Here is a 23,366-nt window from a genome sequence, read left to right as displayed (position 1 = left end):
CCCAACTCCACAATAATCAAAACCGCAGTAATGTTCTTCAATCATAACACGATTTGCACTGTTCACTTCGCCATAATTCACTATCATGATTACTAGAGGTACGCGCGTTTATATTATCCTGACAAATGACAAGGTCTTCTATTCTTTTCGTGATAGCACTTCATGATCTGCTTCAACTCCGGTTAATCTTGATGCATAATTGTCATGTCATTGTTTAGTTTCCCTTATCTTATCGATATCTTCATCTATACTCCCTTTTAGTTGTTCAATTTGCCTTGTTAAACAGGTATTAACATCATTGAAATGCTTACTTGTTTCATCAATACGTTCGGATAATTGTTGGGTTACCTTACATACTTGTTTATTCATATTGCTTATATTTTTCACGAACTCACTTTCTATACTCCAAACATGTCTCACCTCTTGAATACGTGTGGTCACTTCACCTTTTATTTCATCCACTCGTTTAGTTAGACTTTCCTTCTTACTTCTTTATCTATTCTAGCATTTCTTTCTCTTGTTGGTTTATGTTTCCTACCAAGAAATTTACCTGAATATTCATTTATTTCTTCTGTGCATTTACTTTTTCTGATAATTTATCTACCTGCACGTTTATTTTTCCAGTGAGGTTCCCCTCTTGTGCATCGCTTTTTACTGATATATTATCTGGCTGTGTGCTGATTTCTTCCCTGAGATTACTCTCCTGCACATTACTTTTTTTGATAGGCTCTATCACTTCTTGATTTAAATTCTTCGCTATCTCCATGACAAGCTTTTTTAGTATGTCGCGATTTGGAGCTTCATTATCCAGGGAAACACTCAGAATTCATTCTGGCACTGTATATTGTTCCACTTCTATACAAAATTTAGGGTAAATATGCCTTGGCTTGTAAACAAGGGTTGCCACCTAATATGGAGGTATCAACGATGCTTCTAGAACACAGTAAGCTACCTACACTCGCTATGATCTGTAAGTATTTTAAAATATTTTCTCGAATATACTTCCGTACTTGGTGTTCTTCTACTTTAAATCGCCTCATCTTGTGTTCATGAGTTATTTACACTATGAGCCTCATTATCTTTATATATATATATATATATATATAAAGATAATGATAAGTTAATGATAAAGATAAATATAAATATATATATATATGTGTGTGTGTGTGTGACCAATTGTTTATAAGACAATGTATGTACTACTGAAGTAAAGATTATGCCGCTGAACGAATAACTATGCATTTAATAAGATCAACACAATATGCTGTAATGACTTTACCTTTATATTCTTTATTGGCTGTTAGGACTACTGAATTCTATTAGAAGTGATATAATATTTGTGTTATTTAGACTTCTACACTTATTGGTGACTAAGTAAGAACCTTTGCACTTACGACGTGGTGCTACCTCCGGGGATAAAAGTGTCACAACAACAAACGTCTAACATTTTTCTGGTGTTAAGTAAAGAAACCGATTCCATAGCAGACGGGTACACGGTAACGACCAGCATCATGATAAATATCGATTTAAGTAATACTGCTACTACTTTTAATAATAATAGTAATAATAATAATAATACAGAGAAGTTGAATAAGTTAAAATGTATGACACACGACTGAAAATAATCAAACGAACGAGAAGAGAGCTAGATTAATGGGGAAAAATTCGCATAGTAATGTTTAGAGAACTTTGTATCATTGTAATTAATATTGAAGAAACTAAACATTTGAAAATCCATAATTCTTGAGTTATAAATATATTTTTAGAATTCAGAGTCACAGGAATACATACCAGAGGCGCACAGTACAGAACAATTTATCGCATAAAAATTTAAGCTTTCCCGGCGGGGAATATTATAGAGATGTTCTCGGGATATCAGCCAGGTTTAAGTCTGACCATAGAGTCGACGTTTCAAGAACTCACATCGTTCTCGTCTTCACGGCGATTATACTGACACCGGTTTGTGTGTAGTATATATAGGAGAGGTATGGGTAGGGCTTAAGAAATGAAATGAAATCTTTAAGTTTTACGTCCCACGGTTATGCCGGTTAGGCTAAAAGAGACGGTGATGATGAGTAATGAATGAAATGGTGGAATGAAGAAAGTGGGATTAAACGAAGAACCCCGAGAAAACCCACGAGCACGGTGTTTGTTCACCACAAAGTTCACTTGGCTGGGGCTGGGATCGAACCCGGGATCCCAAGCACCATAGGTGAACGCTCTACCACTGCGCCACCGCGACTCCCGGGGAGGGCTTAAGAATCCGTGTCTTTGATTGGATGGTGTACAGCTTGACGCTGATTGGTCTTATTCATATATATGCTTTCTTTATACCTAGTTCACATGTTTGGGTGAGTTGAAATCCTGTATCCCTGTTCATATTGTTGTGTTCTTGTACTATGGCAAGGGATTGTTTAATTATCCTATCCGAGTGGTTTGAAATCTTCGAAATATTTTAGTGTCTGAAAATAAAATTCTATGTCCTTCCGTTATGCTGTGTTCCGCCTGGGCTGATTTGTCCGGATGAAACAGCTTCATCCATCTCTCACGCCTATGGTTCGAAATGGCTCTTGCTTGAAGTGCAAGCGTGCTGAGATCGTGCAATCAGTATTCTGGTGTGATTTATGGTGAAAGCTGTTTGTTAAGATAACGGTCAGTATGGGTAGGTTTTCTGTAAACACTGTGGCTCAAACTTCCATCAGGTTTGCAACGAATGAGGATATCTAGAAATGGTATGCAACCTTGTGTTTCTATTCCCATGGTAAACTTGATGTTGCTGTGTTGATTGTTGAGAAATTCAAGAAAAAACGATTCTAGTGCATTTCTCCCATGAGGTTACATGACAAAGGTATCATCAACATATCTATAGAAATACGATGAGTTTAATGGTGCTGATTCTAGTGCTTTCTGCTCGAAGCTTTCCATGAAAAGTTTGCCACTGCCGGTGAGAGAGATGACCCCATAGCAACGCCGTCTGTTTGTTCATAGTACTGTCTGTCGAAGAGGAAATATGTGGATGTTAATGTGATCTTGAATAAATCAACAGTCTCCAGCGGGAAATGCTCACTGAGTAAATGTAACGTGATTTGTACTGGGACTCTGGTAAACATAGCAACCAAACCAAAAATGACTAGGATGTCATCTAAAGAAATGCGTATGGTGTTCAATATTTCCACGAACAAATATCAGTTCTTAACGTGGTGTTCACACTGTTCTGCTAGCGATTTAAGATGGGTGCGATATTTAGCCAGACGGTAAGTTGGACCTCCAATCGCACTAGAAATGGTTTTCATTGGAATGTCAATCTTGTGTACTATCGGCAGTCCATACAGTCTCGGTGGTTGGCAATTACGTGGCGTAATTTTCTTACAAGCAGAACAGCCTAGCAGTACACTACAAGAAGCAAAAGAAATGCGCCAGGACTTATGTTTGGCCCTAAAAAGGGCCAGCTTGTCAAACCCCATGCCCTAAAAAGGCCCAGAATGCAAAAACCAATCATCACAAAAAAGAACAAAAACAATTAAGAAACTTCGTCAAGACGCCAGCAATACTGTACTACCAACGGACAAAGGCAACGCCACATTACTCATACCCACTGAAGTCTACAAGATGTCGGATTGACTCAACGACTCGGATTATAGACAATTAAAGAAAGAGCCCACCTCCAGTAATGAACGTACAATTACCTACCTTCTGAAGAAAACCAATATACCAGAAGAAACACGCACGGAAATTACCCCACATAATTGCCAACCACCGAGAGCGTTTGAACTTCCGAAAGTACACAGGATTGACATTCCAATTAGACATATTCTTAGTGCGATTGGAAACCCAACTTACTGTCCGGCTAAGTACCTGACCACTCTTCTTCAACCGCTGGTAGGGCAGTGTGAACACCACGTCAAGAACTGATATGAATTCATGGAAATATTGAACACCATACGCTTTTCTCCAGACGACACTCTAGTCAGTTTTAATGTGGTTTCTCTGTTTACCGGAGTCCCAGTATAAGATACGTTACATTTAATCAGTGAGCACTTTTCGCCGGAGAATGTTGATTTATTCAATATCACATTAACTCCCACATATTTCCTCTTCGACGGACAGTACTACGAACAAACGGACGGCGTTGCCACAAAATCACCTGTCACCAGGAGTGGCAAACGTTTTCATGGAAAGCTTCGAGTAGAAAGCGCTAGAATCAGCACCATTAAAGCTATCGTGCTTCTATAGATATATTGAAGATACCTTTGTCATCTGGCCTGTGGAAGAAATGCACTGCGATCGTTCCTTAAATTTCTCAACAATCAACACAGCAACATCAATTTTACCATGGAAATAGAAACAGAGGGCTGCATACCATTTCCAGACATCCTCATACGTCGTAAACCTGATGGAAGTCTGGGCCACTTTACAGAAAACTTACGCAAACTGAACTTTATCTTAATGGAAACAGCTTTCACCATAAACCAAAGCGCAAAACAGTCATTAGCACGCTTGCACTTGGAGCAAAAACATCTCGGACCAAGAAAGCTTCTCCAGTGAATTTGCACATCTCACGAAGATCATACTGCAGAATGGATACAAGGAAGATGACATTCAATTGGTCCTTTTCCAGTAAAAAAGACCACTACAGAATCTGAACATCCAAACAACATTGCAGTCCTGCAAAACACTGGGAAACTATCTGGAAAAATTGCAAGAATCATGAAGAGACACATCAAAATCATACACAGACCGCCTAACCTAACGTAACATAAACTACTCCTTCCAGTTAAAGACGATTTGGGTCTTAAAACACCAGTATACTACATTCCCTGCGAATAAGGGAAAACTTACATAGGACAAACAGGACGAAAATAGAATATCGATATAAGGAGCGTGAGAGATACATCAAGCTGTTTCATCTGGAGAAATCAGCCCTGGTGGAACACAGTATAACGGAAGGACAAAAATTTTATTTTCAGACACTAAAATTATTTTAAAGAGCTCAAACCATTGAGATAGGATAATGAAACCATTTTTGCTATAGTACAACAACCCGCTATAGTTGCTATAGTATATCAACAGGGGTACAGGATTTAACCTCACCCAGACATTGGCACTAGTCATAAAGAACGCTTATATGAATACGACCAATCAGCGTAAAGCTATAGGCCATCCAATCAGAGACACTGATTCTTAAGACAAACCCCCTTACATCTACTGTAAATAGTCCACATGAACTGGTGTCAGTATAATCACCCTGAAGACGAGAAAACGGTGTCAGTTCTTGAAACGGCTCTATCGTCGGACTTCACTTGGCTGATATCCCTAGAATATCTATACTTTATTGCATTTCTGCGTAATGTGCGAGTTTTGCATGCAAAATTGAACAAAAAGTAAGATTTCAAATTCTAAGTAAATTCTGCAATGAATAAAATAATAACCAATTGAACGTATAAGACACATTCTAAATTTGGCACAATTAGCCGGCATCCCACGTAGGAAGGCCAACTGATTTGGACACGAACAAAAAATGTTCCTCTTCAAACCATCATATAAGTCGAAATGGAAGGGAAGAGAGAAGTAGAAACAAGAGGAACACGACCAATCGATGAAATTAAAATTATAATATTGGGAGTTGAAGATCGAGAAACGGAAGAAAAATAGAGAAAAACATTTCATTAGTCGTAGGACTGTTAGAAGATGGAATACTTAATACTTAATCGTAAGCGTTCCAGTCGAGAAGTTTTCTATCTATTCTTAGTAGTAATGAATCATCAGAGCTGGAACGCATAGGGTAATATTGTGTTAAATATAGGTGGATTACACGTTTAATTAGTTTTTAGTGAATCCACCAAAATGCATCAATAAAACGCTAATAATCAACCCTTTAGAGAAGAGCTTAAAACTTCCCAATGTAAGGAGTTCGAGATTTCCATCCGAAATATCGGTGAGAAAGTTAACATTAGACCTTACTCATCACTAGTGGAACGTGTAATCTTAATATTGCACTTCTATTGAACACTTAAATCGGACAAAGAAAATATTAGAAAATTGTCAAACATATTTCATATTTGAAAAGGTGATGTGTGTATCCAAAAAGCATGAGTCAATAAAAACTTCATCCATGAAACACTCACTACTTCACACTACGATCCACTGAGCCAACTCTGTACCTTAACCTTAGTAAAAACTATGATCTACCATTCTTAGCAACCACTGTGGTCAACCGTCATCTATTATGTTCGACGTCTAAGAAACACTTGCTGAAAATGAGCATTATATATTAATATTTCTATGTGTATTTATTTAAATGTAATACATGATTGAAATAAATTTTACGTGGTGAGAGAGAAGAAACACAAAGCACGTTGACATTTCGTTTCCAATCAGAGTGTGAATCTCTATAGCTAATTCTAAAACGAGCCTTTCCTCTACAGCAACTGTACATCACGCCATTATGAAATATGCAGGTTGAATATTGGTTATAGCTTGCCTAAAAGCAAGGGTCAAAACTGCATAAAGCAAAGTTTCAGTGAGGGTAAAATCAACTCACTTCCTACATAAGTCAGTCTGTTACTGAAAGTCAAATGTTTCCGTTCTTCTTCATTCTCTTTTTTATCTCGCACTTTCTATCAAAAGTCGTCTACTTGAAACTCTTAAAATTTCGAGTTAATCAACTTCTTACTGCTAATCATTGAAATAATTTAATGCTTACTTATTAAAAAACGTACAACAGCACACGTTATATTAATAGAGTGTTTTCCTGCCATTTCATTAAACAATTACAAAGCACCAGTTTCAATATTTCTCATTAAACGGTTATGTGACTAATTACACTAGTTAACAAAGGTTTTGTTACATAAAAGGAAATACCTGTTCTTAAAGGAACTTTTTGTGCTGAATTTGAATATGCACTCGCTTTTTCTCCATCACGTACGATTTTCCCGTAACAGAGGGATTTTCGGGAAAATCCCTCAAAAATTTTCCTTTTCGTTTATTTTACACCCCAAGATCTTGTCCCCTTGCATATACTAACATAGAAATTATACCTAAGTATACTTTGATTCATATTTAACAAACCCTCCAACTTTCGTAATAATCGCTTTATTCTTTCTAGAGAAATAAATATGTTTGTATGTATACTGTGTGTACTGTTTATTGCACCTTATAGTAATGCTTTCAGATCTCTTAAATTGAGGTAAAACGTTTTGCTTTATTACCACAAACACATATATAAAATATAATACAATATAATTTACAAGTGTGACAATTTATAATAATAATACAAATGTACCAAAAGGTCATGAAAAGACAATCAAAACTATCACAATATATGAAACTTCCATTGGGTTACAAAAACGTACACTACTTCCTTCTTTTGTAAGAAATGTTGCATTCTCTAACAAGACCCCAACAATAGTCCCCCATCATTGAAGGATCCCATCGTCCCTGGTACCTTTTCTCCATTGCCATTATATCTTGGTGGAATCTTTCCCCCTGTTCGTCGCTGAGAGCACCTAGGTTAGCAGGAAAGAAGCTGAGGTGGGAGTGCAAAAAGTGGATTTTTAAAGACATCCTACAACCCAACTCTTTGTATTTCTGTATCATGTCCTGTACGATTTCTGTGTAACTCTCAGCTTTGTTGCCCAGAAAGTTGCGCACAACACACTTAAATGCTGTCCAGGCAGCTAGCTCAGCACTGTTTAACTTGCTGTCAAAGCTATCATCAAGCATTAATTTCCTAATTTGGGGACCAATAAACACTCCCGCTGAAATCTTAGCATCACTCAGGTTAGGGAACTTATCTCGCAAATACTTGAAACCTTCACCAGATGTGTCCATGGCTTTGACAAAGTTTTTCATAAGTCCTAACTTGATATGAAGTGGCGGTAGTAATATCTTATTAGGATCTACCAAAGGAGCGTATTTGACGTTGCATTCTCCAGGTACGTAATTCACTCTAGGTTCCCATTCCTTCACTTCATAATGTTTGTCATCAGCTCGGCTATCCCATAAACATAAAAAACATTGGTACTTCGTGTAACCGCACTGCAGTCCTAATAAAATACCAACTACCTTGAGATCACAACATATTTGCCAACAATGGTCCTTGTAATTTATAAGATTTAGCAAAATTGACATGGTGTCATAGGATTCCTTAATCTTCACTGAGTGCGCAAGTGGTATAGAAGGTTTTTTATTTCCATTATGTAAAAGGACAGCTTTAAGGCTGACCTTTGACGCGTCGATAAATAACCTCCATTCTTCTGAAACGTAAGGAATTCCTAGCTCCGCCATCAACCCATTTATACCCGTACATACGCACACATTATCTTGCATTGAGAAATAGCTTGAAAATTGAACATGCCTTTTCCTGTACACTGATATGTTCGTTTCTGCATCCAATAAGTTCCACTGCTGGAGCCTTAATCCCAGAAGTTCCGCCTCTTGTTTTGTCAGGTGCAAATCACGGACTAGGTCATTAAGTTCACATTGACGGATGAAATGTGGCTCGCGAACACAGTCAGGGATGAACGTTGGATCCTTGGATGTACATGTTGATGTCGATGGTTCATCAAGGTCATGATCATCATCAGAGTCTTTTGGCCATATCTCTTCCCAGTTGGTAGGGGGCTCGGGAAGTGGAAGTTCATCCCCGTGCGGAATAGGTCTAATTGCGGATTTAACGTTGGGATAACTTATTGTGTATTTGCTTTTTTTAGAATGTCCCTTAACTACTGTGAGACAAAAATAACAATCGTCCAGATGGTTGGTGGGTTCTCTTCACACCATTGGTACAGCAAATTTCATGAACCTCCGTTTCCCTTTGGCCCATGCAAGTAAAGTGACGTAGCACGACGCACAAATTATGTTGAGTGCCCAAGTTTTGTCCTGATCTCCCACACGACATCCGAAATATATATAATATGTTAGTTTCACCGATGACGTAATGGATCTACACTGTCCTTTAACTACAAACTGACCACACACATAACAAAAACTATTTGGTGAGTTAACACACGAACGCCGTCCTCTTGACGCCATTGTACTGATCACAAACTAAACTTCTGGTCTTAGTTGGGTATAATGCCGTTAAGATCAAACATGAAAGCACTCTTAGCAGCAAAGACAACTTTGAAAGTGAAGTAGTGTTAAACCACACGTCAATATAAAAATGTACAAAACTCCCTCACCAGGTGTCAAGAACACAAGAAAGAAAGAAATGCGCTGGGGGAGGGGGGAAACGATACCGTAGTGGAAAATTCAGACTGCATTAGTTCATTGTTGTCAACAATGAGTCTGTATTCCATTCTTTCTTTCTTTTGCATTCTGTTACATTTGATAACAAATATTGATAACCATTTCATGAACAAAACGAAAAAACTTGGAGAATTGTATATATATGTATTAAGATATACATATACTGTACGTTAAAAAAATATACGTTGGAAGTATTTACGGAGAGCAATACAAGTGTGTTGTTGACTATTGTAAATATTCATTTTTATGTCTGTGTTTGTAGTAATAAAGCAAATCGTTTTTACCCCAACTCAGGAGATCTGAAAGCATTACTATCAGGTGCAATAAACAGTGCACACAGTATTCATACAAATATATTTATTTCTCTAGAAAGAACAAAGCGATTTTTACGAAACTTTTAGGGTTTATTAAATATAAATCAAGGTATACTTAGGTATAATTTTTGTTACTATATGTAAGGGGACAGGAGCTAGGGGAATAAAATATCTGAAAAAGGGAAATTTTTGAGGGAATTTCCCGAAAATCCCTCTGTTACGGGGAAACTGTACGTGATGGAGAGAAACCGAGTGCATATTCGAATTCAGCGCAAAAAGTTCCTTTAAGATCAGGTGATTTTTCTCATGTAACAAACAAAAAGTTTAAATTTGTTAACTAGTGTTATCATTAAATACAAAGAAAAACACCCTAAAGTTGTAACTTGATAACATTTCGTTATAGAATAGGTATTGCTGTCTATACCTAAGCAAAATGAAGTATCGAAATAATGTATTCGCTTGAAAAAATCGAAAGAGTGTAGTTAAGTATTTATAACTTCCTTCTCTTTGTAATGTAATCAAATCCTATAATTTTAATTGAATTTTAATCCTCTTAGATTATCTTACCTTGTGCAACTTAACTGTCAATTTTTATTTGTAGAATGATTATTTTAAGTTTAAACATCATATGTTTATGAACGCCGACTAAAGGAGAAGATGAAACGCATAACAATAGTGCAATGAGGAAAGTGAGAACACGCCAGAACTCCAAGAAACCGAAGAAACCTATGGTGATTTGGGACAGAACCAGTAGCCCCAATGCCGGAGCTGGTGACACTTCCAGTGAGCAACCTTGACCTTGTAACATGGTCAGTGTTCAAAGAACAAACGAAAGCGTTTTTTAACAGAACATATTATTTTACTATATTATCTATTAGCTTTGCGGACGGTACAAGTGCATATTATGAGACCTCCATCTCAAGATATAACATTGTGAGAAACGAACTTTTACCAGTTAAGTTAATGAGCTATATAATAAAATAAGCTACTTGTAAAAGAGGAAAAGTTGAATTTATGGTTGGTCTAATAAGAGTTCGTTTATGATACATCAATATTAAAATATCACAATAAGTGAAAGGATTCTGTAACGTTATATAAAAAAAAACTCGATAATTCGTATAAGGATCTTATATAAAAAAAACTCGATAATTCCCTCGTGTGATCCACATTTGGTATTTTTAATTATTAAGATGTTTTTATATAAAATAATGTTAGTTTCAAAACCGATATATAAATGAATATTAAAGTATCATTTTTATATCATGAAAACTTTTTGAGTGAGAGGGGAAGATTTAAATAATTCGGCGAGGTACTCTTCCCTGTAATAGGAAACTTATTACCGAATATTGACATTACTCAGAAGCATGTAAGTATTTAATCCTGATATTTAACCCTGGCGCAAGGAGGTTTATAGCAATATACAATTACTTTTGCATAATTATCTCAGTGCCGAAATGTCTTACCTTTTACAACGCTACGCATTAGGTTGCATTATTTATGTGTTCAAATGTTTGCGATTCCAATAATACAGTTTAAAATAAAGGAAAAAGGAATACTTAACAAAGTATTGCAAATGTTGAAAAGTAATATTTATACAAAACATACCCCAGATGAAATAAATGCATTAAAGCGTACCTCGGGGCCTGTACATTGCTACCAACTTCCCGATTATCATTTTCTTGAACATCCTCTTCGTCATCGTTCTTGTCTCCGATAGTGGCAAACATGTGACTGCTTGACCCTTCTGTGATGTTTGTAAGATCGGAAGAAGCTGGCCTGATGTTACTGCGAAAATGTTCGGCATTTACAAATGCATTGGCCGTTGGTAAACGCTTCACCAAACATATAGCTTTCGAAGTTAATTTCCAATCTGATATTGTTTCATCTTCATTCCTTTGTAAATCTATATTCTCTTCTTCCGTTGCACTTTCTCGTTTTTTATATTCCACATGTACTGCAAGAGGGTCTTTCTGGTCATTAGTGTTACTAGCACATAGCTTATAATCACTTTCTTCAAATGACTCATTTTCTGTTTTCATTTCAACTTTAATACGATCGTTTTCTGTTTTTATTTCAATTTTACTATAGGAAAAGTTGAAATAATGTGAAGCCATTTCGATGATACAAAACTGTTTACGTCGGAGATTTGAAACGTTTAGCAGTTATTGTTGGAGAAAAACCAATAGATCTGAAACCAAGAAGAAAAATATTCGATTTAACAAAATTTATGAGCGGGCCGGAAGAAATCGGTAAGTGCCGTTTTAGGTGAAATTTAATTAGTGGGTTAAATTGTTTAAAATCATACTAGGGATGTAAAAAGTACTGAAAGGAGTATTTAAAATATCCGCAATTTTACTACTACTTATACCAAAATAATGATAGACTTAAAAGCCGAAAATACAGAACTATATAGAAATATGGAAATACTCACCAATATACGATTTTTGAAATTTTACCCCATGTCAAAGAAAAACCTATTATTTTCTTCTACATACATACGAGATATCATAGGCCTATATCTTCTTTCCTTCATATCATTATACTTTTCTAATACATTATTATATTTTATGGAGATACGATACTTGTTTTTTCTCTTTTCTTTACATATATTTACCAATACTCGACGTAGATAGCTGTTGCATGAGCACAGAAAAGCCAAAACTAAAATATGTCTACTATATTACTAGCTTATATTTTTAAAATAAAAGATGACAGCAATGCTATACAAATTTTAGCGTATCTGAAAAATCGAGATAATCTAAATAGTAGTTATTATGTCACTTCGCATAACTATGCCTTATGGTGAGAAATTATGCACACAATTTGTTGAAGAACAGTACGGAATGACCTCAAGATGTTTGGTTAGACTCAATATGGTTAGCTTAGGTTAGGGCAAGGTGGCACTAGTTGCGGTAGCCAGTGGGATTATTTCCAGTGGACGGAAAATAAAAAATGAGGATATTCCAGGTTTTTTTTTTCTCCTGGCATATACCTAGGTAAATTGCTGGGACCTGGGAGGAAATTTATTTCCCTTTCTTTACTTCATTTTCAAAATTATAAGAATATAACTAATTACTTTGATTTATCATTATTTACTCCTAAGATTTAAATTATTTGGAGATTGAAAGATTAAAATTCGTTGACTGTACTTTATATAATTAATTAATAATAATAGTTGAACCTGCGCTCTCTACACAGCGCATCATTCGCATATGAGCATAAATCTCCTTCTCATTCCTCACAACATCTGTGCACTTCCCTTTACAGACACAAGTGAAAGAAGTCTTGGAAAAAATTGGCAAGGCGTATCATAAAGGGGAGATTTCATTGATTTTTTTCTCAATATATCACACCGTTTGCAAGATTTGAGCCTACTTCCGGTTGGAGTTTCTAATTATGCATGACCAGTGTTTTCTTTCTTCTTGCATGCAGTATGTAATAAGCAAATACATTACATACACAATTAATTATAATGACGGCTATATATGGTGTTCATTGGGCAAAACAATTCAAAAATATTCATCTTAGACTGGAGAAATGGTTATCCTTCCTTTTTCATTATTACTTGGCCATGAAACGAACGCCTAAGATATATGCAACCCCTATATACAACAGTGCGGTGTTGGAATTTATAACGCGTAAGATATGATGCTTTAGTTTTTTAATTTCAACGTTTCCAGTAAATCCTAAAAATGTAATAAAGAAATAATGACCATGTTTTCTTATTTTAAATATTCAATCTACGCAAAATTTCCAATCGATCAGTGAGAGCCTGTAATTTCCGGGATCTCATTGTCGAAAGGACTGACCACAAACATATAAATGTACATAACATATAGTTTAAAAGAACTCGAAGATGGAAGCACAATTCACGTGCATTTACTTTAGAGAAGGCTTATCAAAATACAAAGGATTTTTGCAATAATTTTATATCATAAACTTTATGAAAAAGATCTAGTTATTTATTTAAAGAACACAAACTTAAGATGTTTGTCTCTGTTAGACGTGAGATCACACATAACGGTAAATGAAAGAATTGAAATACTCACCAATATACGATTTTTTAAATTTTCCCCCTCTTCAACGGAAAACCTATTACTTTCTTCTACTTACATACGAAATATCATAGGCCTATAGGTTCTTTTTTCCATATCATTATAATTTTCTTCTACATTATTACATTTTATCGAGGCTCCCTTTTCACACAGCCCCAAACACGCTTTGCTACGACTCGGGTAGAGAGCATTTGTACTTTGTAATGGCTGCGTAGCACAGCTAGGTGATTTTTTACGCTGTAATTGTTACATTATACATCCAGAAGCTGTATTTATGCACAAATCGTAAAAGAATTGTAATTTTTCAACAATTACTTCTGGTGGTCCCATAGAACTTTATCTAGGTCAAGCGACATATTTTCATGTTGACAGCCGCAAATCCTTCAGGGCTCAATAAGAAGGAAATTAGTGAAACAATTATATTTTTTCGCCAAGTATTTCCAGTAGTGGGCCTAAAGTAAATCGGCACAATTTTCTCTACCTTACAGGCAAACAATCGTATATTATTTCCTCCTTTTACAAATATTGGTTTGACTCAGACATGACTATTAGTACATTACATCATAGTTGCCTGATAATCTTCATCTCAAGTTTCTTTTTGTACGACAGTGAATGTTTCCTCCCGGAGCTACAAAAATCCCTAAGGAGGTTTTTCCGATCGGACTGAATTGGATTACAGGTGCTTTCGCGATATTTCTTTCAATCTTAGGCAGAAAACTTCTCAACTCATCACTACTACAATTAATTTTCCAATGACATATTAATACTTGGTATTAAACACGTATGCGTACGGAGTGGCCGAACATACTGAGACTGTGCTCACATAAAGACGTATCCAATCAAGATTTTTTTGTTTTCCTTCGTAATTGTACGAAGTTAGCAATCTAAAATTATACCCTTGATTTCATAGATCGGAATTTACTTACTGGATGAAGAGCAAAATCGTCCTTACTATTCTCTTGGTGTTCTTGTCTGATACCGATTTTATCTCATACTAGCACAAAAATGGCGAGAAAATATACCTAACAATATCATTCTCATAAATTTGGAAAAGGAATTTAGTTTACGTGCCAGCCGGTAATCTTTTGCTTGCAGGGGCATTTCACACGTATCAATAGATTTGATCTAATTTTGCATACTGTATGACAGAACTACAAGTAGCATATTATTCCCTTTGGATTTATGAAAATTATTTGCGAGTGATTGATTGTAGGAATGAGGGGACCCCAGGAGGAATCTTTCCCAAGATATGCAATTACTAGGCTGATCTAATGACTCACACCAGAGCACGAGATTCGCAGTATTTGAATCACAAGGCATTAGTGTTCTTTGGTAGCACCTTAGTACAAACTGATTTCTTTTTTATTGTAGATATTTCCTATTGTACCGAGTATTTACACACAAATCATGAAAGAATTTATGTTTTAAACATTTATTCGTGCAGTTTTACTATACAGATCCATAGAATAAGTAGTTGTAGCAGTTGGAGTAGTAGTAGGAACGGGTTAGAAGCCCCGCAGTGGTTGGATGGTTTCTGTTCTAGACATAAAATGAGCAAATTTAAGACTTGACCAAATGTTTCCATACATCTTAGAATCTCTCGATTCGTATAGTAAAATTCCACAAAATTATTTCTGGTGGATCCCGTGAATTCCATCTATGCTAAGTAGAATTTTGTGATGAGAGTGAAAAATTCTGGAGGATAATGAGAACCATAAGATGTACGAAATTTTTACGTGAAATACTAACTCGGAGTAAATCTTAATATACTCGACCCACCTACGCATCGACAAGTAGGACCGCTTCAGTTAAAGTATTGTAAGATAGAGATAGGAATGGCTTAGCTTAACCTTAGGGTTGTTTAGACTCATTTTCAGTTTTTTTTCTGAGTGAGTATACAAGTTGGTGCAGGCATTTCAAAGTTAACCCATAAGTTGATTTATAAACATGTATAAATTCACGTTGCCACATTGTGAATTCAAAATTTTATACACTCACGTTGGTATATTTTCTTCTACAAACACAATGACGGTTAAAAAAATAAGGGCTCAGAGATACATCATACAGGTCACAGATGCAAAATTAGACATTACTACTGTATCGCCGGACCAACTTCAAAATCGTAAAAATTGACCGAATTGTACTGCATTCAGTTACATTTGGTTGGACTAAATTAAGTTACGTTATTACACATGCAGTTTTACTAAACGGATAAATAGCATTAATAGTAGAGTAGTAGTAAGAGTAGGGGTATAGTAGTAATGCGCAAATTGCCGGGAATACATTTTTCGAGAATATTCCCTGGGAATCATCCCAGGAAGATTTTAAAAAATGAGAATATTCCGGGAATGTATGTGCAAACAAAAAGAAAATTGCATTCTATTCAGGGTTTGAAAAAACCCGGGTATTTTTGAAGAAGCCCAACCCACCTGTGCCCATGTGGGTTTTTTCGGGTTTAATTGGGTTTTTTCGAAATATTTCAATGTCTTTAGGTTAAAAGTGTTCAAATTCGATTTACATTTCAAGATTGTCACTGTCGCAACTTGCAACAATATTCCGCTCACTATTGTTTTGAAAAAATGGCCGCCATTTTCAAATTTTATATTGAATCGCCGAGAAAATCTACACGGCAAATTTAGAACGTCTTGCTTCTTAATTCAAAATTTAAACTTAAAAGACGGAAAATTGCACCCTGTAGCGTGGATACAATCTAGTTGAAAAATGGCCGTCATTTTGAAATTTTACGTTGAATGGCTGCCAAAATACATATACAGCTAATTTAGTGCGTCTCGTGCTTCTACTCTGAAAATTTATATTCAAAACACTCAAAATTGAGCCTTGTAGTGAGGATACCCGCTGTTTTGAAGAAACAAAATGCCTTCATTTTGAAATTTTACGTTGGTATGCCGCCAAAATCTATATAGGAAATTTAGTGTGTCTCGTGCTAAATCTAAGACCGAAAGTTGTACCATGTAATGTGTGTGTGGTACAGGCAGACAAACGAACAAGTGTAGATCAAGTCATCCCAGGAGCCTTAGTAACATTCGCTAAATACGGATACCAAATATATTAATTTAAAACAAAGATATCATTCATGGTAAATGTTTTACAGCGTAAAATAAATGGTTTTGTTTACGAAGTTCACTTCCGATACTTTGCGCGTTGAATTACGGGAATTTCGTTAGAACTAGCAAGACGGTTCTTTCCTGAAAATGAATTTAAAACAGTTAACAATTTTAAAAAGTATTTCAAACTGCCTTAAATGAAATTAAATATTTTTCAGCTTAAAATAAATAGTTTTATTGTTGAAGTATTCACTTCCGATGCTTTGTGCATTCAATTGCGGGAATTTCCCGAGCATTTTTCTCACGCAAGAGCGTCGATTTCTCTGTAAATAAGCGGGGGGGGGGGCATTCAGATGCAGAAAGCATATGAGGATTTTAAGACAAATTGCATTCAAATTATGCCAAATACAAATATAAATTTACAAATACAATGAGGGGCCTACATGAGCTCTGGGGGGGAAGAAGGCTTGGCTTCCCAGACCCATGCTTTTACGACGTGTTTTCCCCGAAAATGTAGCTTTCTTTACTGTGCATCGACACTTCCAATAGTATGGAAGTTTGAATTCAGCACTTGAAATAGTAGAGTTACATAGTCTTCGAGGATTAAGCTTCTTAAATCTGGCAAGAATTTTTGCGCCATTACTGGTGTTGATTCTACAGAATGCTTATTTGAAGAGTAGCAGCTATTCACGGGAACTACACTACTGTTGTTGGAAAACAAAATTTTACTTAAGAATACTTGTGTTACCATCAAGTGTATGAAAGAATACAAATGTATTTAGATATATACTGCTGGTACAAGCACCTATAGCCTTAAACTCGTCAACTGTATGGGGGTTAACGTCCCCCGGCGTCACCGAGCACACTATTCACGGAAAGTATTTTCTAAAATATAAAATTGCATATTTTACTTCAAGTAGGCTATGAACACAGTCCATTCATTAATTTGTTCTATAATTATCTCAAGTAGACTGAAAGTATTTGAGAACAAGATCCTGAGACGAATATTTGGATCCAAGAGGAACGGGAATGGGGAATGGTGGAAACTTCATAAAGAGAAACTACATAATTTATACGGTTTACCCAACATTGTTAGGGTTGTCAAGTCTTGGAGGCTTAGATGGGCAGGTCATGTAGCTAGAATGGAAGAAAGTAGAAACGCTTTCAAAGTCTTGACTGTAAGACCAATCGGAAAACGACCATTAGGAAGACCTAGGCGCAGATGGGAGGACAATATTAAGATGGATCTCGCAGAGATTGGAATACAAAGTAGAAACTGGATGCAGCTAGCTAAAGATAGAAGTCAGTGGAGAGCTTTTGTAAACGCGGTATTGAACCTATGGGTTCCATGGGCCATAGAGTTAGTTAGTTATAATTATCTAAAGCTAATGTAAGCTTTTTTTATTTATCCGTTCAGTGCATTCAGACCTTTATATAGGTCTAACGTTGAATGTTGTTGTATACTTTAACACGAAAGCATCTAATTCGCCTGAGGAAAGTCCAAAATCTGATAAAAATCACTGTCAATGTGATCACCTTAGTTGTACCAATAATATACTAACAAGCAGGTCAAAAACCCAGGTTTTTTCGGGCTGGGCCCATTTGGGCAAACCCTGATTCCATTGTTATATTATGGTTTCTAAATAAAATTAGTTTCTTATCAGAGTATATTTGTGATTGTTATCTCCAGAAGTTTTTTAAAACGTATATTCTGAATGGTATCATGTTATTCAATTATATCTAGAGAGTACGCATAAATGTGTATTTACAAATATGTCCTATGCGAGTAAATATGTTAGAGACATTTGGTATAGAAAGTCCACAAACTTTTACACCGCTAAGCAGTTTAAATTTTCATGTTAATGAATTTTCTAAACTTGACCCTACTACTGATATACTAAACGCATTAATTACTAATGTTATAAATAAATTAAGTTATGTAACTACCACAAGATACTTGGTCTGCCGAAAAATTCGTAAGGTTGCTAGCAGGGTTGGCTGGTTTAAACCAAGAGGTTTTTTCAAAAAAAAAAAAAAAAAACCCAACTGGTTTAAACCAAAAAACGAAAAATGTTCGTAAAGGTGTAAGTGTTCGTAAAATCTTGACGAACACACATTTGTGGGTTATCACATTTCACTCCCGTATATTATTCGTATTTAACTCAGACCTAAATTCCCCATTCATTACTCAAACAGATTATAGTACAAAAGCAACTTTTTTTTTTTAATATATAAGTTTAGGAATTCTTCTTTTGTGATTTCTTTATAGTTTGTTAGTATTGTTATGCAATTGCAATCAAAGAAATTCTAAATATTGTTTCGTTTTAATAATGTTTACTGTTGATAAAATACATTGAAATGCCATACTTTGGGGGGGGTTACAAACCCCACGAGAGGCATTTATTGAGATCAGAAGTATCTTTTGTAACTATTTATGTATAAATGGGTCAGAGCTAAAGGGGACTCAAATAATTCGTATCTTTATTCATTTTTCTTACTGATATGCAAATTAAGTCGTTGTATTTCTTTAACTTGGACTAATAAAAACTTGGACTAAATTAGTTCTTCTGTACTCTGCAGTACTTTGTAATTGTCCATATGTTATTCTGTATAATGGATTCACTTGTGCAACTGATTATCTTTTCTCCTTCGGAAATGACTCTTGACAATTATATTAACAAGTATGTAAAGGTTAGTACAACGTATTTTTTATGAGGAGTCCTTCGTGAGTGAATCGGCAGATGTATCGCATTTGTGGTCAATTAGTCCTGGTTCCGAGTTCAAACGGAGGACAATTTCTCTCGGATGTAAGCAGAGAAACGGTTTGGATTCCACTTTGGGCTTATGTGACCCCTTCTAGCATAACCCGGTTGTTGCATAACACCAAGGCGAAAAAAAACTTGTTTCTGTCCATATGAGGTGTAAGTATATAGAGCAAATTATTTAAACCAAAAAGACCTGGTTTAAATAAAAAAAACACGTTTAAACCAAAAGAAACGGTTTTTTGTCTTTTCAATAAAAACCATGGCTTTTGCCAACCCTGGTTGCCAGTGTAAGTAATGGCCTATATACAGAATGTTGATTAAAATACACTGTGCTTTGTTACTGTGTACTATTAAATCCCTAATTTAAGATTTTTTACAATATTTACGGTGTTAAAAAAATTCTACAACAACGCTTGACGCATGTATACGCACGTAAAGAAGAAAACAAATCGTAATTAACACAGATCCGGAAACAGTGTTGCCACACTTGGTGCAATTGTACCAAATTCAGCCCTTTTTGTCATTCATCGGCCCGTTGGTACCACGCTGGAATTTGAACCCCTTTGGGAAAAAGTTGGTACAATTCTACCCAATTCAGCCCCATTTAATAAATACTTTTAAAAGTGTCAGTAAGTCAGTAAGACTTTTTCTTACATCTTACGTTACTCATACTGTGTGTTGGACTCTAAAAAAAAACACCCTGTTGAACATTCATTCTGTGGCATTACACTGCATAACGCTACGAATTTTGTGTGGATAATTCGTAATTCGAACTATGTCAATAGATGGGCGTATCCGCGCCGCACATGAAGGAGACAAGGAAGAAGCAGTGTGGTGGAAATTTTAGCTTGAAATCTTGAAAACAAAAAGTAGCACAATATTCTTCTTAGTTATTATCCTCCTTCGGTCGTGAAATAAGCGAGAATAAAATGCAATAATTTATGTTTTAATATTTTATTATAACTTACTGTTTACTCACGAACTGGGAGATGATTGATTTGTTTCTCATTTTATAAATATATTTTCATATATGGCCATAATGCCGTTTTGATTTATTGGTTACTTTGAAACAGATGCGCGTTTGGTTTCCTTACAATACATACCGATGATGATAACGGTTTTCCCTTTTAATTTGCGGCCTCTGTTATACTCCCTTCGTGCAAGAAAATCTACTTTCACGATTGTTCGGTGTCCTCGTATTTGGATGTTTTTAAAAAGTAATTTTTAAAAGAGCACTTTCTTGCTTTGGACTCAGAAGACGGGAAGGGGGGATGTTTTAAAACATGTTATACAGCCTCTTTTAGTTTCATGTTACAGAGCCATGTATTACACTGGTATAAAATAATGAATTTTTAGCCCTCTTTGTTTCAATTTGGTACTATTTTTCAGCCCATTCCAGAGCCAGGACTGTGGCAACACTGTGCCCGATTGTATTACGCTGGCATTTTCAGCCCCTTTTCTAAAAAAAAAATGGGCACGATTCTAACCGATTTAGCACCATTTAACAAATACGTGTCACATTTTCAAAAGTGTCAGTAAGACTTTTTCTACATCTCAAGTTACTCATATTGTGCATTGGTCTCTTATAAAATGCTTTTCAACATTCATTCTGTGACAATGCACCACTTAACACTAGGAACTTCGTGTGGAAAATTCGTAATTCGAAATATACCAGGAAACAAATGACGCGCGAGGCATCTGCGCCGCGCATGAAGGAGATCAGAAAGAAGCAATATGGTGGAAATATTATGTTGAAATCTTTTTTTTAAAAAAGCACACACACGTTGAATCAAGTGTTGAATATGCTGAAGAAGACCAGCGTGTGCTCAAGTAAGTCTATAATTTATGTATCGTTGCAAAGATTCTACACCAAAACGATAATAGCACGAAAAATACATTGACATAATTGCTGGTTTACCGGGCTAAGTTGTTTAGTAGTAACGCCATATTGATGAATATAAAGATACCCAGACATTTCTGCATTTTATAGATCTATATCGACGCGTTGATTTGGAATCTTGGAAGTGGAGGTGATGTTCTAGAACTTTACCTTTTTCACCTTCGTGTTATAAAGCCATGTATTACACGGGTATAAAATTCAGCCCTTTTTGTTTCATTTTGGTTCTATTTTTCAGCCCACTTCAGAGTTAGGACTGTGGCAACACTGTCCGGAAACGCCAGTACTAACGAAACATCCTGAGATGCAACCCTCATTTTGATAATATTATATTTTAAATGTAAATGTATTTACAAAGATTCCCTTATTCAATATTTGACTGTTCCTCAGAGAGCGAAATTCGAGTCAAAGACGACGACAAAATGTATTACTAACGGTTTTTCAATGTGTAGATACACAATTCTGTCTACAGAATTTCTAGATAACTTTACAAACTCGTTCGGGTCCATGTTCCGTTAAGGGGGTCCAAAACTACACTGGACTCCCTTAAGCTAAGCTAACCTAACCTGACCTAAGCTAACCTAACCTAACCTCACCTACCCTGACATAACCTAACCTAATATAACGTTATATTATGTAATCAAACGAAAATCAATAGAAAGAAGTGGTGTCAAAGACACTGGACCCCCTTAACGGAACATTGACCCTGGTTCGTTTTCATTATTTATAAATTAGTATTTTTTTTATACTTTCTGGTACAAATAGAAATGGGAATTAAAAAATCATATTATTAATTAGTTATATAAAGTACAGTCAACGAATTTTATTCTTTTAACCTCCAAATTATTTAAAATGTAAATCATAAAAAATGAAAATAAATTCCCTTTTATTTACCTCCGTGTTTTATATGCCAGAGAAAACAACCGGAAATATTCCCATTGCCCATCACTAGGTAAAAGTAGTACTGGTAGGAACGGGTTAGAAGCACCGCAGGGGTTGTTTGGGTTCTGTTCTCAGTATAATATGGACAAATTAAAGACTTACGCAAATTCAACTGTTCATTTTACAACCTACGGATCCGTTCCGTACAGTAAAACAAGAGTGCCTCTTCACAAAATAGTCCACCCGCCACCACATACAGCACCGCTTACAACATAAAAACAAAGAAACACACACTGTTGCCAGGTCTGGATATTAAAAAGTAGCGAGGTCATGCTCCAAAGGTAGCGGATTTGAACTATTTGTAGCCCAAATGTAAAAATGAATTAATTTGCAGCTATAAACTTTTACGAATCATATATATATCCTTATCGACTTGGAATACATAGAGTTGGAATTATGTCAGATATCTGGGTTGGCCGCGGTTGTGTTTCAATGCAAATTCCATACTATCTCAGGAGTAGTAGAACTGCACTGTGCAATGAACTGAGTAGACCATGTTAAAATAAAATGAGCAACTCTCTGATTTCCTAGCTGACATGTTTGCTTAACTCAATTTTGTAAGCTCTGAAACACACTTTACAAAGTAAACAGTATGTCATTTCACTGTTATTCCTCACTTCTTTAATTAAATGGCTAAATTCTTTATCTGGGAGCCATGAATTTTGGAAGTTTTTATTGTAACTCTACTTACTCCTTATGTTAATAAGGATAATAGAGTAACACAATAAAATTTGCGATTTTCACGTTTACACAGGAACAGCGTCGGTGATATTGGAACAGCGTAAACTCATCTAAATATAATGTTGTCAGATCTTGACATTAAAAAGTACTAAAACAAGAGGTGATCTGGTATCGAATATCTAATCAAACCTTTTATTGTGTATAAGTACCTAGGTATATAAGCATATAAAACTAACAATTTGTGATCTTATGTATGAAAATAAGAAAGGTACATAAGGCTATATTCTTAAGAGTTGTGGCCTGCAGATTATTAAAAGTAGCGCAAAAAGTAGCGTGTCGCCCAAGTTGAAATTTTGGTAGCGAGGACACTTAAAAATTCCCCCAATCCGCTACTTGTA

At 35.7% G+C, this 23,366-nt stretch overlaps 1 protein-coding gene across 3 annotated transcripts in view; it reads right to left on the bottom strand.

Moving 5' to 3' along the window:
- Positions 1-23,053, bottom strand: part of LOC145662224 (uncharacterized) — a 151,382-nt gene extending 128,329 nt beyond the window's left edge. For 2 of the 3 annotated variants that reach the window (XM_081727563.1, XM_081727561.1), the window contains exons 1-2: positions 22,390-23,053; positions 11,199-11,751 (exon numbers count right to left, since the gene is read on the bottom strand). In XM_081727563.1, the coding sequence (XP_081583689.1) occupies positions 11,199-11,677 (479 nt within the window). In that variant the 5' untranslated portion in view covers positions 11,678-11,751; positions 22,390-23,053. The other variant, XM_081727562.1, reaches the window with a different exon arrangement.
- Between the last annotated feature and the right edge of the window lie 313 nt (positions 23,054-23,366).

Source organism: Thermobia domestica, chromosome 10, assembly GCF_964235325.1.
Source record: "Thermobia domestica chromosome 10, izTheDome1.hap1.1, whole genome shotgun sequence".
NCBI lineage: Eukaryota > Metazoa > Arthropoda > Insecta > Zygentoma > Lepismatidae > Thermobia > Thermobia domestica.
The sequence above is the reverse complement of the archived record's forward strand: the minus strand, read 5'-3'. Positions and strand labels throughout refer to the sequence as shown.